The sequence below is a fragment of the Pseudophryne corroboree genome, chromosome 10 (assembly GCF_028390025.1).
Source record: "Pseudophryne corroboree isolate aPseCor3 chromosome 10, aPseCor3.hap2, whole genome shotgun sequence".
Lineage (NCBI taxonomy): Eukaryota > Metazoa > Chordata > Amphibia > Anura > Myobatrachidae > Pseudophryne > Pseudophryne corroboree.
In genome coordinates this window covers 15,782,260-15,799,626 of record NC_086453.1, presented here as the reverse complement: position 1 = coordinate 15,799,626, position 17,367 = coordinate 15,782,260, and the positions used below count along the sequence as shown (strand labels likewise).

The 17,367-nt window shown below is 47.1% G+C and overlaps 1 protein-coding gene across 1 annotated transcript in view; it reads left to right on the top strand.

Moving 5' to 3' along the window:
- The window catches only part of LOC134965789 (ATP-dependent RNA helicase DDX19B), a 50,131-nt gene extending 37,391 nt beyond the window's left edge, over positions 1-12,740 (top strand). Inside the window, exons 6-12 of the mRNA XM_063942154.1 lie at positions 22-124; positions 6,471-6,585; positions 9,448-9,625; positions 9,724-9,961; positions 10,049-10,211; positions 10,658-10,849; positions 11,406-12,740. Of these exons, the coding sequence (XP_063798224.1) occupies positions 22-124; positions 6,471-6,585; positions 9,448-9,625; positions 9,724-9,961; positions 10,049-10,211; positions 10,658-10,849; positions 11,406-11,467 (1,051 nt within the window). The 3' untranslated portion in view covers positions 11,468-12,740. The remainder of the gene's footprint in view (positions 1-21; positions 125-6,470; positions 6,586-9,447; positions 9,626-9,723; positions 9,962-10,048; positions 10,212-10,657; positions 10,850-11,405) is intronic.
- Positions 12,741-17,367: the final 4,627 nt, after the last annotated feature.

The following is a 17,367-nucleotide window of genomic DNA, read 5'->3' as shown; positions in this document are numbered from 1 at the left end:
ATTTTATTTATTTTTCCCCAGACCCCAGAACCTAATTGCTCAGTCGCAGTCCGGCACAGGAAAAACAGCTGCCTTCGTTCTAGCTATGCTCTCTCGGGTCAATCCTGCAAATAGATATCCACAGGTAAGGACGGGGTGCAGTTAAAATGCCGCCAAACGGGATCCTGGCGGTCGAAATGCCAATTTTCGGAATTCCGATCGATTGCGTAAGGCTGCTTTTAAAATACTGACTGAGGTCAGGGCGGTATCCCGGCGTCAAATTCTTTATTGTTTGTCCAGCCTTCTGCGGGGGTTGGTTATTAGAAGGTGGATTATGGTGCAGGGACAGGAAGGGTATGGTTAGGCACCAAGCGGGGAGGGTTAGGTATAGGCAGTGGTGAAGTTAGGGTTAGGCACCCACAAGGGAGGGTTGGGGTCAGGGGAGGGTTAGGGTACTTCCTGGGGGGCTGTCGAGATACCGCTGTCTTTATTCTGACCATCAGCATCCCGTCTATCAGGATATAGTGGATTCGTAAGGACACATGGGTGGAGAACTGTCCACTACATCAGGGTTCCTTCTATTCATAGCATTTTACCAGGAGATCTTGCAACCAAACGGACACATGCTTTCATTGTCTAGATGTAACCTGATCGCTGGTTGGCTTCTGTGATTCATCGTGGTTTGCATCTACCTGTAATAGTCAATAAAGACTGTAATATATATTTCTCTATCGTCCTAAGTGGATGCTGGGGTTCCTGAAAGGACCATGGGGAATAGCGGCTCCGCAGGAGACAGGGCACAAAAAAGTAAAGCTTTACTAGGTCAGGTGGTGTGCACTGGCTCCTCCCCCTATGACCCTCCTCCAGACTCCAGTTAGATTTTGTGCCCGAACGAGAAGGGTGCAATCTAGGTGGCTCTCCTAAAGAGCTGCTTAGAGAAAGTTTAGTTTAGGTTTTTTTCTTTACAGTGAGTCCTGCTGGCAACAGGATCACTGCAACGTGGGACTTAGGGGGAAAGTAGTAAACTCACCTGCATGCAGAGTGGATTTGCTGCTTGGCTACTGGACACCATTAGCTCCAGAGGGATCGAACACAGGCCCAGCCGTGGAGTCCGGTCCCGGAGCCGCGCCGCCGACCCCCTTGCAGATGCTGAAGCGTGAAGAGGTCCGGAAACCGGCGGCTGAAGACTCCTCAGTCTTCATAAGGTAGCGCACAGCACTGCAGCTGTGCGCCATTTTCCTCTCAGCACACTTCACTGGGCAGTCACTGAGGGTGCAGAGCGCTGGGGGGGGGCGCTCTGAGAGGCAAATATAAACCTTATACAAGGCTAAAAATACCTCACATATAGCCCATAGGGGCTATATGGAGATATTTAACCCCTGCCTGACTGGAAAAATAGCGGGAGAAGAACCCGCCGAAAAAGGGGCGGGGCCTATCTCCTCAGCACACGGCGCCATTTTCTGTCACAGCTCCGCTGGTCAGAACGGCTCCCAGGTCTCTCCCCTGCACTGCACTACAGAAACAGGGTAAAACAGAGAGGGGGGGCACATTAATGGCTATATATATATATATATATATTAAAGCAGCTATAAGGGAGCACTTAATATAAGGATATCCCTTGTATATATAGCGCTTTGTGGTGTGTGCTGGCAGACTCTCCCTCTGTCTCCCCAAAAGGGCTAGTGGGTCCTGTCTTCATTAGAGCATTCCCTGTGAGTTTGCGGTGTGTGTCGGTACGTGGTGTCGACATGTATGAGGACGATATTGGTGTGGAGGCGGAGCAATTGCCAAATATGCAGATGTCACCCCCCAGGGGGTCGACACCAGAATGGATGCCTTTATTTGTGGAATTACGTGATGGTTTATCTTCCCTTAAACAGTCAGTTGAGGACATGAGGCGGCCGGACAATCAATTAATGCCTGTCCAGGCGCCTCAAACACCGTCAGGGGCTGTAAAACGCCCTTTGCCTCAGTCGGTCGACACAGACCCAGACACGGGCACTGATTCCAGTGACGACGGTAGAAATTCAAACGTATTTTCCAGTAGGGCCACACGTTATATGATTTTGGCAATGAAGGAGACGTTACATTTAGCTGATACTACAGATACCGTAAAACAGGGTATTATGTATGGTGTGAAAAAACTACAAACAGTTTTTCCTGAATCAGAAGAATTAAATGACGTGTGTGATGAAGCGTGGGTTGCTCCTGATAAAAAGTTGATAATTTCAAAAAAGTTATTGGCATTATACCCTTTCCCGCCAGAGGTTAGGGCGCGCTGGGAAACACCCCCTAAGGTGGACAAGGCGCTCACACGCTTATCCAAACAAGTGGCGTTACCCTCTCCTGAGACGGCCGCACTTAAGGATCCATCAGATAGAAAGATGGAAGTTATTCAAAAGAATATATACACACATGCAGGTGTTATACTACGACCAGCTATAGCAACTGCCTGGATGTGCAGTGCTGGAGTAGTTTGGTCAGAATCCCTGATTGAAAATATTGATACCCTAGATAGGGACAATGTTTTACTGTCGTTAGAACAAATAAAGGATGCATTTATCTATATGCGTGATGCACAGAGGGATATTTGCACACTGGCATCTCGGGTGAGTGCTATGTCCATTTCAGCCAGAAGAGCCTTATGGACACGACAGTGGACAGGCGATGCGGATTCAAAACGTCACATGGAGGTTTTGCCGTATAAAGGGGAGGAGTTATTTGGAGTTGGTCTATCAGACTTGGTGGCCACGGCTACTGCCGGGAAATCCACTTTTTTACCTCAAGTCACTCCCCAACAGAGAAAGGCACCGACCTTTCAACCGCAGCCTTTTCGCTCCTACAAAAATAAGAGAGCAAAGGGCTTGTCGTACCTGCCACGAGGCAGAGGAAGAGGGAAGAGACACCAACAGGCAGCTCCTTCCCAGGAACAGAAGCCCTCCCCGGCTCCTGCAAAAACCTCAGCATGACGCTGGGGCCTCTCAAGCGGACTCGGGGACAGTGGGGGGCCGTCTCAAAAATTACAGCGCGCAGTGGGCTCACTCGCAGGTAGACCCCTGGATCCTGCAGATAATATCTCAGGGGTACAGGTTGGAATTAGAGACGGATCCTCCTCATCGTTTCCTGAAGTCTGCCTTACCAACCGTCTCTTCCGAAAGGGAGAGGGTGTTGGAAGCCATTCACAAGCTGTACGCTCAGCAGGTGATAGTCAAAGTACCCCTATTACAACAAGGAAAGGGGTATTATTCCACTCTATTTGTGGTACCGAAGCCGGATGGCTCGGTAAGGCCTATTCTAAATCTGAAGTCCTTGAACCTCTACATAAAAAAGTTCAAGTTCAAGATGGAGTCACTCAGAGCAGTGATAGCGAACCTGGAAGAAGGGGACTTTATGGTATCCTTGGACATCAAGGATGCGTATCTACACGTTCCGATTTACCCCGCACACCAGGGGTACCTCAGGTTCATTGTTCAAAACTGTCACTATCAGTTTCAGACGCTGCCGTTCGGATTGTCCACGGCGCCTCGGGTCTTTACCAAGGTAATGGCCGAGATGATGATTCTTCTTCGAAGAAAAGGCGTATTAGTTATCCCATACTTGGACGATCTCCTAATAAGGGCAAGGTCCAGAGAACAGCTGGAGACAGCTTTAGCACTATCTCAAGAGGTGCTAAGACAACACGGGTGGATTCTGAATATTCCAAAATCCCATTTAATCCCGACAACTCGTCTGCTGTTCCTAGGAATGATTCTGGACACGGTTCAGAAAAAGGTTTTCCTTCCAGAGGAAAAAGCCAAGGAGTTATCCGATCTGGTCAGGAACCTCCTAAAACCAGGAAAAGTGTCAGTACATCAATGCACAAGAGTCCTGGGAAAAATGGTGGCTTCTTACGAAGCAATTCCATTCGGCAGATTCCATGCAAGAATATTCCAAAGGGATCTGTTGGACAAATGGTCAGGGTCGCATCTGCAGATGCACCTGCGAATAACCCTGTCACCAAAGACAAGGGTGTCACTTCTGTGGTGGTTGCAGAAGGCTCACCTATTAGAAGGCCGCAGATTCGGCATTCAGGATTGGATCCTGGTGACCACGGACGCCAGCCTGAGAGGCTGGGGAGCAGTCACACAAGGAAGAAACTTCCAGGGAGTATGGACGAGTCTGGAAAAGTCTCTTCACATAAACATTCTGGAACTAAGAGCAATCTACAATGCTCTAAGCCAGGCGGAACTTCTCCTGCAAGGAAAGCCGGTGTTGATTCAGTCGGACAACATCACGGCGGTCGCCCATGTAAACAGGCAGGGCGGCACAAGAAGCAGGAGTGCAATGGCAGAAGCTGCCAAGATTCTTCGCTGGGCGGAGAATCACGTGATAGCACTGTCAGCAGTGTTCATCCCGGGCGTGGACAACTGGGAAGCAGACTTCCTCAGCAGACACGATCTTCATCCGGGAGAGTGGGGTCTACATCCAGAAGTCTTCAACATGTTAATAGACCGTTGGGAAAGACCAATTGTAGACATGATGGCGTCTCGCCTCAACAAGAAACTGGACAAATATTGCGCCAGGTCAAGAGATCCACAGGCAATAGCTGTGGACGCACTGGTAACTCCTTGGGTGTACCAGTCAGTGTATGTGTTTCCTCCTCTGCCGCTCATACCAAAGGTATTGAAGATCATACGGCAAAGAAGAGTAAGAACAATACTAGTGGTTCCGGATTGGCCGAGAAGGACTTGGTATCCGGAACTTCAAGAGATGCTCACGGACGAACCGTGGCCTCTACCTCTGAGAAGGGACCTGCTACAGCAGGGTCCCTGTCTTTTTCAAGACTTACCGCGGCTGCGTTTGACGGCATGGCGGTTGAACGCCAGATCCTAAAAGGGAAAGGCATTCCAGAAGAAGTCATTCCTACCTTGATTAAGGCACGGAAGGAAGTCACCGTGAAACATTATCACCGCATTTGGCGAAAATATGTAGCGTGGTGCGAGGATCGGAGGGTTCCGACGGAGGAATTCCAACTGGGTCGTTTCCTACATTTCCTGCAATCAGGATTATCTATGGGTCTCAAATTGGGATCCATTAAGGTTCAAATTTCGGCCCTGTCAATATTCTTCCAAAAAGAATTGGCCTCTGTCCCTGAGGTCCAGACTTTTGTCAAGGGAGTACTGCATATACAGCCTCCTGTGGTGCCTCCGGTGGCACCGTGGGATCTAAATGTAGTTTTAGATTTCCTCAAATCCCATTGGTTTGAACCATTGAAAAAGGTGGATTTGAAATATCTCACATTGAAAGTGACTATGTTACTAGCCCTGGCCTCTGCCAGGAGAGTATCTGAATTGGCGGCTTTATCTTATAAAAGTCCTTATCTAATCTTCCATTCGGATAGGGCAGAACTGCGGACTCGTCCGCATTTTCTCCCTAAAGTGGTATCAGCATTTCATCTGAACCAACCTATTGTGGTGCCTGCGGCCACTAGCGACTTGGAGGACTCCAAGTTGTTGGACGTTGTCAGAGCCTTAAAAATATACATTGCAAGGACGGCTGGAGTCAGAAAATCTGACTCGCTGTTTATATTGTATGCACCCAACAAGTTGGGCGCACCTGCTTCTAAGCAGTCGATTGCTCGTTGGATTTGTAACACAATTCAACTTGCACATTCTGTGGCAGGCCTGCCACAGCCTAAAACTGTAAAAGCCCACTCCACAAGGAAGGTGGGCTCATCTTGGGCGGCTGCCCGAGGGGTCTCGGCATTACAACTCTGCCGAGCAGCTACGTGGTCGGGGGAGAACACGTTTGTAAAATTTTACAAATTTGATACCCTGGCAAAGGAGGACCTGGAGTTCTCTCATTCGGTGCTGCAGAGTCATCCGCACTCTCCCGCCCGTTTGGGAGCTTTGGTATAATCCCCATGGTCCTTTCAGGAACCCCAGCATCCACTTAGGACGATAGAGAAAATAAGAATTTACTTACCGATAATTCTATTTCTCGGAGTCCGTAGTGGATGCTGGGCGCCCATCCCAAGTGCGGATTATCTGCAATACTTGTACATAGTTATTGTTAACTAATTCGGGTTATTGTTAAGGAGCCATCTTTAAGAGGCCCTTTCTGTTGTCATACTGTTAACTGGGTTTAGATCACAAGTTGTACGGTGTGATTGGTGTGGCTGGTATGAGTCTTACCCGGGATTCAAAATGCCTCCCTTATTGTGTATGCTCGTCCGGGCACAGTACCTAACTGGAGTCTGGAGGAGGGTCATAGGGGGAGGAGCCAGTGCACACCACCTGACCTAGTAAAGCTTTACTTTTTTGTGCCCTGTCTCCTGCGGAGCCGCTATTCCCCATGGTCCTTTCAGGAACCCCAGCATCCACTACGGACTCCGAGAAATAGAATTATCGGTAAGTAAATTCTTATTTTATAATCTGTAACCATAGTTGCATGTGGGTGTGTCCCTGTGTACTAGACCATGCACTGATCTGTAACCCTTCGTTTCCCTGCAGTGCCTGTGTCTCTCACCCACCTATGAGTTGGCATTGCAGACAGGAAAAGTCATTGAGCAGATGGGGAAGTTCTATCCAGAGATGAAACTGGCCTATGCTGTCAGAGGAAACAAGTGTAAGTAATGGCTGATGGAACACGCCTGATTATCACGGGATGCGTGTTCCGCAGTGTAATGGTGCACTCGGAAGAATTGCACCGAGTAGTGCGTGCTACCACTTTAAAACAATACATGGGTGTTGATAAAGCTAAATATTTATCTTATATAATACCCTTTATGAGGTCTAAGAACACTGTACGCTATTTACGTATGGTGTACCGTAAGGGTACGCACGTTGCGTAACAATCGCTTAGCCGTAGTCGAGACGCTCAAGCGTCACGTTCGCTCACGGCCAAGAGATCACAGGCAGGCACGCTATTGGCTGCCGACTAACGTAATGATTCGCTATAGCGTAGCGGACGCTCGGGACCACGAGGAGATCACCAGCGGCGCTGACGCTCACAATGTTAAACCTTTATATCTAAACCATAAACAGTGTATTATGCAGTAAGACCTTAGTGTAGTGATAGAGTGTAGATGCAGCACAGTATAACCTTATTAACTTAAAAGCTGTTTGAGCGTCACCGACGCTCTGAGAATACTTAACACTATAAGAAATACACAGATACCTGGGCTTAGGGTCTAACGCCTTATATATATATATATATATATATATATATATATATATATATATATATATATATATATATATATATATATATATATATATATATATATATATATATATATATATATATATATATATATATATATATATATATATTGGATGGTATGCTTGCAAAAGAATAATACAATACAATTATACACTACCAATGTAACATAGACTAACTAACCAGATAACTACACAGGAAATACAATACAATTTACGTTTAAGGGAAAATGAGGGAGAAAGAGGAGAAGAGAGAGATATGGCTCACAATAACAATAAGAACAATATGATTGCAGATAAAACTACACATGTGAGAGACAATCGCTGCACAGTTAGTCAATGCTGAGAATCTTTGTGGAGAAAATACTTGACCTTACCCATACTGGCTGTCCCTATATACACAACCCTACAATACCGCATGGGACAGAAGCTAGACTCCATTTTGGGAAAACTCCCATGATTCCAAAGACTGCACCACATGGTTGAAAGGGGGAGGGGAAAATACCCGGCAGCAGCCATTTTAGATTTGCAGGTCCAAACACATGGCACTCTCTGCTACACCACAATCACATAGCAGAAGACACAAGACTCCATTTTATTCCAAAATGTCCAAGCCTCAAAACAATGCATATGTTCTGATTTTACAATTCCAAACCATCTAAATCACCTTTCACAATTACAATCCAACTTCCTAGAACCATCTTATTCAATTTCACATTCCAAACAACTTCAGTATCTCAATAACCAGAGCATATTCATCACAAGACCAGATCACAATGTAACCACACATATCAGCCTGCCATTGCTACCAGCACATATTCCCAGATCTATCACACAAACAAGTTACAATATCCTATTTAAACCAGCACCATTGACCTTAAAGCAATCTGTCTATATTTCCTTATCTAGCCATGTGAATTCAATACTTAGCCTTTAGTTTGGAGGTCAGTCCTGGGGATGTAGCCGCCATGCTGCTGGGTGCCAGGTAGCTGTGTGAGTAGCTACAGTATATCTGTCCTCAGAGGCCCCAAGCAAACTGAAACTGACTTCTTTTCTAGCCATGCCTGTTTTCCTAGTTCCTGGGGGAGGGGTCTCTCTTGCTTTGTATATGCTAATCAGGTTCAGCCCTGAAATCTTAGTAAAGGGTTGGCTTGATCATTCATTGTTCTAACAAAATGATCTTCGCTTTTATACATATAATCATATCTATCCGCTGCAATGTCCCACAACTTCACAACAATCCTCAAACTAACCCACACATCAATCTGCTTGCTTCAATACCAAACATGACGGGCGCATCTGGTTCTGTTCAAATAATACACATTCATGACATCAATTCATCAGCCAATTCTAAATCTCCATGATGTCTGGTGCCCGACATTATCATAACCATGTACTGTATGAAACAAGCGCCGAATCCATCTCCGTGCCATGTCTGAGCAAATGCGTGTGTTACCATATATTGCTGTGCTCGCTGCGCATATTTGCAAGTATAGCGACTTAAATGTGTGTAGTTTGTATGTTCTTTCTATGTAATATTTTTGACTTTGACAGTGTAACATCAATGGGGAATATTTAAATGTCTTAATCTGCAGGGTGGATCTATCGCTTTTACTTTTCCTAAGAATGCAGAACATGCATCGACTAGGAGCCAGTGACGAGACATTGTACTGTCAGGGTTCCGCTTGTGGAAAACATTGCTCTCTCTGCAGGGAGCAGAGTGCGGTCTTCTGATTGGTGACCTGTATTCTAGAACTGAACTTCCTGAGCAGTCATCCAAAACATTCATAGACCTTGTGTAGATCTGGCTTGGCCTGGCAATGGGGTGTTTTTTTTTTTTTTTGTTTTTTTTTTGGGGGGGGTGGCGTTGTAGCTAAACACACCTCTTGGTGTTTAATCTTGTGTAACTCCACCTGTCTTCTACCATGGCAGTAACCAGAAGCGTACATTAGGCAGAAGTTGCACAAGACTTGTAGGGGGGGCGTTTCACGTGGATCTAAGATCTAACAGCACGTCTGAGCAATGGGAGACCCGTATCGCAGTAGTTATTAGATTATAATGCAGAAGGGTCTGCTAAGTGCTTGGTAGTAAGCGTCTCGCATAGCTTAGTGTCAACTGGTGAGATCTATGGCTGTAGAGTATGGACAGGCTGCATTATTGTGATGGAAACTCATTCTGAGACAAGCCTTCATACTTATGAAGAGAATATCTTGTTTCCCGTCTGGGTTTTGATACCGTCATGTAACATTCTCCTCTGCTGTGTCCTCAGTGGAGCGCGGTTATAAAATCCCGGAACAGATCGTTATCGGAACACCTGGGACGGTGCTGGACTGGTGCTCCAAGCTGAAGTTCATCGATCCCAAGAAGATGAAGGTGTTTGTGTTGGATGAAGCCGATGTCATGATAGCAACGCAGGGGCACCAGGACCAGAGCATCCGTATCCAGAGGTAAGTGGTGGAACTGCCCCTTCTGTCTGTCTGTCTGTGGCCGGTGTGTGTGTGTGTGTGTGTGTGTGTGGAACTTGATGGGAGCTGTTATATTGTAGGATGTTGCCGAGCGACTGCCAGATGCTCCTGTTCTCGGCTACCTTTGAGGATTCGGTGTGGAAATTTGCTCAGAAAGTGGTCCCCGAGCCCAACATCATCAAGCTGAAGCGAGAAGAGGAGACGCTGGACACCATTAAGCAGTACTATGTGCTCTGCAACAGCCGGGAAGAGAAGTTCCATGCACTGTGCAACATCTATGGCGTCATAACCATCGCGCAAGCAATGATCTTCTGCCACGTGAGTTTGGAACCTAGAACGGGGGGGCTGGGTCTGTGAATTGGAACCATCGTTCTGTCTAATACATGTGTTTTGTGTTCTGTACAGACTCGTAAGACTGCATCTTGGTTGGCAGGTGAGCTGTCCAAAGAGGGCCACCAGGTGGCGCTGCTTAGCGGAGAGATGATGGTGGAGCAGAGGGCAGCGGTCATTGACCGATTTAGAGAAGGAAAAGAGAAGGTGCTGGTTACCACCAATGTGTGCGCCAGAGGTGAGCTCATTCTGCATGCGTGTTTATATTTTTTTATTTTTTTTTATTTAAATCTTGACGCTGTATTTCTTCCCACTGGAGAAGCGCAGCGTTCATAAGATCACAGGATATACCTGGGAACGTTTCTTGGGCGTGCAAGGGGACAAGGACGCCCACGATATAACACATTAGTACAATTGAAGCAGCAACAAAGGTTCGCACCACTAGTGACGATGAGAAATAGGGGTGTTATGCACCTATGGTCTCCTGACTGCAACACATCAGGGAACCTTCCGGAGTGGGGCAGTTGTGTTTGTAGCATGTCTAGACTGTAAAATGGAAAAGCTTTTTACCTGGCCGCTTGTGAAAGTGTTGGAATATGCTATAAATATGCAGTCGTTAATGGGCCCGTTAATTTAACAGTTTGCCGTGTTCTGCGTATAAACCTGTTCCTTTTCCTCCGCCAGGCATTGATGTCGAGCAAGTCTCCGTGGTGATAAACTTTGACCTCCCCGTGGACAAAGATGGCAATCCAGACAACGAGACTTATCTCCACAGAATAGGCCGTACTGGCCGTTTCGGCAAGAGGGGTCTGGCTATCAATATGGTGGACAGCAAACACAGCATGAACATCCTGATGCAAATCCAGCAGCACTTCAGTACGTATTTACTGTCCGGTCTCAATTTGTTACTTGCAGCAGGGGGCAGGCTTACAGTCTGTCCTCTACTCTCTCAGGTTGACACGTACATTATAGAGCAGCAATTCCACATGGATGTGTGGCAGCTAAACCAATATAGATTCCGGGTTGAAGTGCCCAAGCCATGAACCTTTTTTAGCACGTGTTTGCTCACCTCTCAGGAAGCTGCAGGCAGAAAGGTGGGCTCCTGCAGCATATGCACTCGATCGCAGCAACAGTTAAATTATGCTGCCAGGCATCCATTAATTGGTGCTGCCACACGACCCCCCCATTCCATAACGTCAGGCTGGGCCTGCTAAGGTTACTATTTATTTATTGTACAGGGGGCTGAGTTGGGTCTATAAGAGGAGACATTGAAGTTACATGGGATGCATGGCGCAGTTGGTCAAGCTTTTAATAGGTGTCATATTGTCTTGGAATAAATATAGATTTAATCTGTTATGTAAATGACTTGACGCGGTGGACGCAGCTGGCTTTCTGGTTCTGCTAAATGCTCTCCTTCCCGTTTCCCCTCTAGATAAGAAGATTGAGGAGCTCGATTCCAATGACATTGACGAGATTGAGAAAATAAACAACTGAGCGGACAAGGTGACTTCATCCCACTTTCTTCTACACAAGAATCTTCTTAACCCATGGCCGGAATCGTGTTCTGCGGTACCAGGATGTCTTACCAGGCGCGGGAAATTACCTCATTCACCATCACTGTCCCCTGGGGAGGAGACTTGATGGACATTTGAGATAATGAGCCCCACCACCACCACCTTCAGCTGGGGCCCTGCTTACAGAGTGCGGTACAGGGGCTAATCATATATATTTGGAATTTAATTTCTGTTTTTATCACCCCGCCACCCCTGTGCTCCCAACTGACTGCACATTTCTGCCTATTAGTTACAGTCGGACTTGGAATTCTACCAAGTGCTTGGCTTCCTCCTTAGGAATATCTTAGTTTTTATCTTGGACTGTTGCTCATTAGTGGCCATTCAGAGTGGGGCTAGTGCCGGTCACATGGCAAGCTGCCATTCTGTGCAGCCAAATATTATGGGTAATTTATTTTTATTTAGCCTAGTTTATTCATTTACCTTGCATTTATAACCGCTTACGACTCCTCACTCCGGCGATTTGATTGCAGAGAGTTGGGTTCTACAAGACACCATCTTTACAAAGGAACTTTTGGAACAAAGGCCATCTTGTTATCTCTGCATCAATAGCAAACGTTGGCTCTGTATTCCTATCCAGGGCCAGACTGCAGCCGAACATGCTGAGATAGACTTGTCCACCTTTTACTCGTAAGCTGTTGGGGTAGACTGCCCCCTCCCCCAGAAAACAAGCTACTATGCTTATACGTTGGCCCATCTTGCTGCAGTTTCATGAGCACCTGTGTTTTCTATCGATGGATTGTTTTACTTTTCCAAATGGTCTCCTAAAACATAAATTTCCTGTCCTCGAAACCTGCACCCTTGTATAGGTTTGCAACTGCTGTGTGTGTTTGGGAGGTGTGCACGGTGGGATAATGGGCAGCAGGCTAACTACTGGTCACTTGCAGCCATCTCTCGCTGGACAGAGACCCCTGATTTACTGTTGGGATCCTCTAACTTCAGTCTGAACTAAGTTTTTTTTCAAAATGATCCCGTTTGATATTTTAAACTCTTTGGGTTTAAATCTGCTTCAGGACAGAAGCACCAATTCTTTTACCAAGTAAAAAAGAAATGAACCTAAAGTTTTAGGAAAATGAATGATTTTAATTGCTTCAATAGGATAAGTAGAACTGCGCATGGAGGCTTTCTCTCTGAGGATCGGATCTCTGCTCTATTCTGTATACTTCTGTTTGGAATAAAGAATGTGTTTAATGTGATATTTGCCTCATCTGTTCTGCACGCTTAGTGGTGGTATATAGCTAATGGACAATGGGGGTAATTCAGACCTGATCGTAGCAGCAAATTTGTTAGCAGTTGGGCAAAATCATGTGCACTGCGGGGGGGGCAGATGTAACATGTGCAGAGAGAGTTAGATTTGGGTGGGGTGTGTTCAAACTGAAATCTAAATTGCAGTGTAAAAATAAAGCAGCCAGTATTTACCCTGCACAGAAACAAAATAACCCGCTCAAACCTAACATCTCTGTACGTGTTACATCTCCAAGCCCCCCCGCCCCACCCCCCACCCCGCAGTGCACATGGTTTTGCTGAACTGCCAACAAATTTGCTGCTGCAATCAGGTCTGAATTACCCCCAATGTGCAGGACTGTTGTATTAATACACAGGGTATGCTGTTACCTAGGAGACTTATCAGGCAAGCTTGGTCTAGTCTACTGTCAGAGCGGTGTGCTCTGAAGTGTATGGGCAGAGACTCTTCAGAATACAGAAAATAAGATTTTAAACCTACCGGTAAATCTTTTTCTCTTAGTCCGTAGAGGATGCTGGGGACTCCGTAAGGACCATGGGGTATAGACGGGCTCCGCAGGAGACATGGGCACTATAAAGAACTTTTAGTATGGGTGTGCACTGGCTCCTCCCTCTATGCCCCTCCTCCAGACCTCTGTTAGAGAACTGTGCCCAGAGGAGATGGACAATACAAGGAAAGGATTTTGTTAATCTAAGGGCAAGATTCATACCAGCCCACACCAATCATACCATATAATCTGGAATACACATAACCAGTTAACAGTATGAACCAATAACAGTATCAGTCAGAGACCGATTCCAAACTGTAACATAACCCTTATGTAAGCAACAACTATATACAAGTCTTGCAGATCCAGTCCGCACTGGGACGGGCGCCCAGCATCCTCTACGGACTAGGAGAAAAAGATTTTACCGGTCTTAGAGGATGCTGGGGACTCCGTAAGGACCATGGGGTTTATACCAAAGCTCCAGATCGGGCGGGAGAGTGCGGATGACTCTGTAGCACCGACTGAGCAAAAGCAAGGTCCTCGTCAGCCAGGGTATCAAACTTGTAGAATTTAGCACAAGTGTTTGAACCCGACCAAGTAGCTGCTCGGCAAAGCTGTAATGCCGAGACCCCTCGGGCAGCCGCCCAAGAAGAGCCCATCTTCCTAGTGGAATGGGCCTTCACCGAATTTGATAACGGCAATCCAGCCGTAGAATAAGCCTGCTGTATCGTGTTACAGATCCAGCGAGCAATAGTCTGCTTCGAAGCAGGTGCACCAACCTTGTTGGCTGCATATGAGCGGATTCGGTTTTACTCCGTTCTCAAAACGGCATCTTATTGGCTAACCAAAACACGTGACATCCGTGAGCCAATAAGATGCCGTTTTGAAAACCGAGTAAAACCGAATCCGCTTATCTCTACTGCATACAGGACAAACAGAGCCTCTGTTTTCCTAACCCTAGCCGTTCTGGCTACATAAATTTTTAAGGCCCTGACCACATCCAAGGACTTGGAGTCCTCCAAGTCGCTCGTAGCCACAGGCACCACGATAGGTTGGTTCATATGAAATGAAGACACCACCTTAGGCAGAAATTGAGGACGAGTCCTCAATTGCACTCTATCCACATGAAAAACCAAATAGGGGCTCTTGTGAAACAAGGCCGCCAATTCTGACACGCGCCTTGCAGATGCCAAGGCCAATAACATGACCACCTTCCAGGTGAGAAATTTCAATTCAACCATTTGAAGGGGCTCAAACCAGTGAGATTTAAGGAAACCGTAACGCCACGTTAAGGTCCCAGGGTGCCACTGGGGGCACAAAAGGAGGCTGGATGTGCAGCACTCCTTTCACAAAAGTCTGGACTTCTGGTAAAGAAGCCAATTACTTCTGAAAGAATGTAGATAGGGCCGAAATCTGTACCTTAACAGAGCCTAACTTTAGGCCCATATCCACTCCTGTCTGTAGGACGAGGAGGAAACGGCCCAGATGGAAATCTCCCGTAGGAGCATTCTTGGTTTCACACCAAGAGACATATTTCCGCCAGAGACGGTGATAATGTTTCGCCGTCACCTCCTTCCTAGCCTTTATCAGAGTAGGTATGACCTCCGGAGAAATACCTTTCTCGGCTAGGATTCTGCATTCAACCGCCATGCCGTCAAACGCAACCGCGGTAAGTCTTGGAATACGCAGGGCCTCTGCTGCAACAGGTCCTCCCTGAGAGGAAGGGGCCAAGGATCTTCTGTGAGCATTTCCTGAAGATCTGAGTACCAGGCCCTTCGAGGCCAGTCTGGAACAATGAGTATCAACTGTACTCTTTTCTGTCTTATAATCTTCAAAATCTTTGCGATGAGGAGGAAAAACACAGACTGACTGAAACACCCATGGTGTCACTAGGGCATCTACTGCTACTGCCTGAGGGTCCCGAGACCTGGCACAGTACCTCAGAAGCTTTTTGTTGAGACGTGACGCCATCATGTCTATTTGAGGAATTCCCCAGAGACTCGTTATCTCTGCAAAGACTTCTTGATGAAGTCCCCACTCTCCTGGATGGAGATCGTGTCTGCTGAGGAAGTCCGCTTCCCAGTTGTCTACTCCCTGAATGAAGACAGCTGACAGAGCGCTTACGTGATTTTCCGCCCAGCGAAGAATCCTGGTGGCTTCCGCCATTGCGACTCTGCTCCTTGTCCCGCCTTGGCGGTTCACATGTGCCACTGCTGTGACATTGTCTGATTGAATCAGAACCGGTAGGTTGCGAAGAAGACTCTCCGCTTGTCGAAGGCCGTTGTATATGGCCCTTATTTCCAGCACTTTTATGTGCAGACAGGCCTCCTGGTTTGACCATAGGCCCTGAAAATTTCTTCCTTGGGTGACTGCTCCCCATCCTCGGAGGCTCGCGTCCGTGGTTACCAGAACCCAGTCCTGAATGCCGAACCTGCGACCCTCTAGAAGGTGAGCACTTTGCAGCCACCATAGAAGAGACACCCTGGCCCTGGGGGACAGTGTTATTTTCTGATGTATTTGTAGATGGGAACCGGACCACCTGTCCAGAAGGTCCCACTGAAACGTCCTCGCATGAAACCTGCCTAAGGGAACGGCCTCGTAGGAGGTAACCATTTTTCCCAGAACTCGAGTGCATTGATGAACTGACACTGTTTTTGGCTTTAGCAGGTCTCTGACCATGTTCTGGAGGTCCTGGGCTTTATCCAACGGGAGAAAAACCTTCTTTCGTTCCGTGTCCAGTATCATGCCTAGGAACGATAGCCAAGTCGTTGGAACCAATTGTGACTTTGGCAGATTGAGAATCCAACCGTGTTGATGTAACACTCTCAGGGAGAGCAACACGTTCTTCAGTAAGTGAGCTCTTGATCTCGCTTTTATCAGGAGATCGTCCAAGTATGGGATAATTGTGACACCCTGCCTTCGCAGGATCACCATCATTTCCGCCATTACCTTGGTGAAAATCCTCGGGGCCATGGGAAGACCAAACTGCAACGTCTGAAACTGGTAATGACAATCCTGTACAGCGAATCTCAGGTACTGTTGATGAGTGGAATATATGGGGACATGAAGGTAAGCATCCTTTATGTCTAGCGACACCATAAAATCCCCTCCTTCCAGGCTGGATATTACAGCTCTGAGCGATTCCATCTTGAATTTGAACCGTTTCAAGTACAGGTTTAGGGATTTTAGATTTAAAATGGGTCTGACCGAACCATCCGGCTTCGGGACCACAAACAGGGTCGAATAATATCCTTTTCCCTGGTGGTGCAGGGGAACCCTGACAATCACTTGCTGTTGACACAGCGTTTGAATTGCAGCTAATACTGCCTCCCTCTCTGGGTGAGAAGCTGGTAAGGCTGACTTGAAAAACCGGTGCTGGGGCACCTCCTCGAATTCCAGCTTGTAGTCCTGGGAAACAATTTCCCTCGCCCAAGGGTCCACATCTGACTGAACCCATACTTGGCTGAAGAGTCGAAGGCGTGCCCCCACCGGTGCGGACTCCCGTAGGGGAGCCCCAGCCTCATGCGGTGGACTTAGCGGAAGCCGGGGAGGACTTCTGCTCTTGGGAACTAGCCGAAGCAGGTGTTCTCTTACCTCTACCCTTACCTCTGGCGAGTCAAGAGGAGCCCCGACCTCTTCTGGACTTATGTGACCGAAAGGACTGCATCTGATACTGTGGCGGTTTCTTTTGCTGTTGGGGAACAAAAGGTAAAAAGGTAGATTTACCTGCGGTAGCTGTGGAAACCAGGTCCGCGAGACCATCCCCAAACAATACATCACCCTTGTAAGGCAAGACCTCCATATGCTTTTTTGAGTCCGCATCACTCGTCCATTGGCGGATCCATAAAGATCGTCTAGCAGAAATAGCCATGGCATTGGCTCTTGAACCCAGTAATCCAATGTCTCTTTGAGCGTCCCTCATATATAAGACTGCGTCCTTAATATGAGCTAATGTTAACAAAATGGTATCCCTATCAAGGTCAGCTGACAGGGTATCTGTCCAAGCTGCTACTGCACTACATACCCATCCCGACCTAAGTAAAGTACCAGTATGTGTATAAATAGACTTCAATGTAGTCTCCTGCCTGCGGTC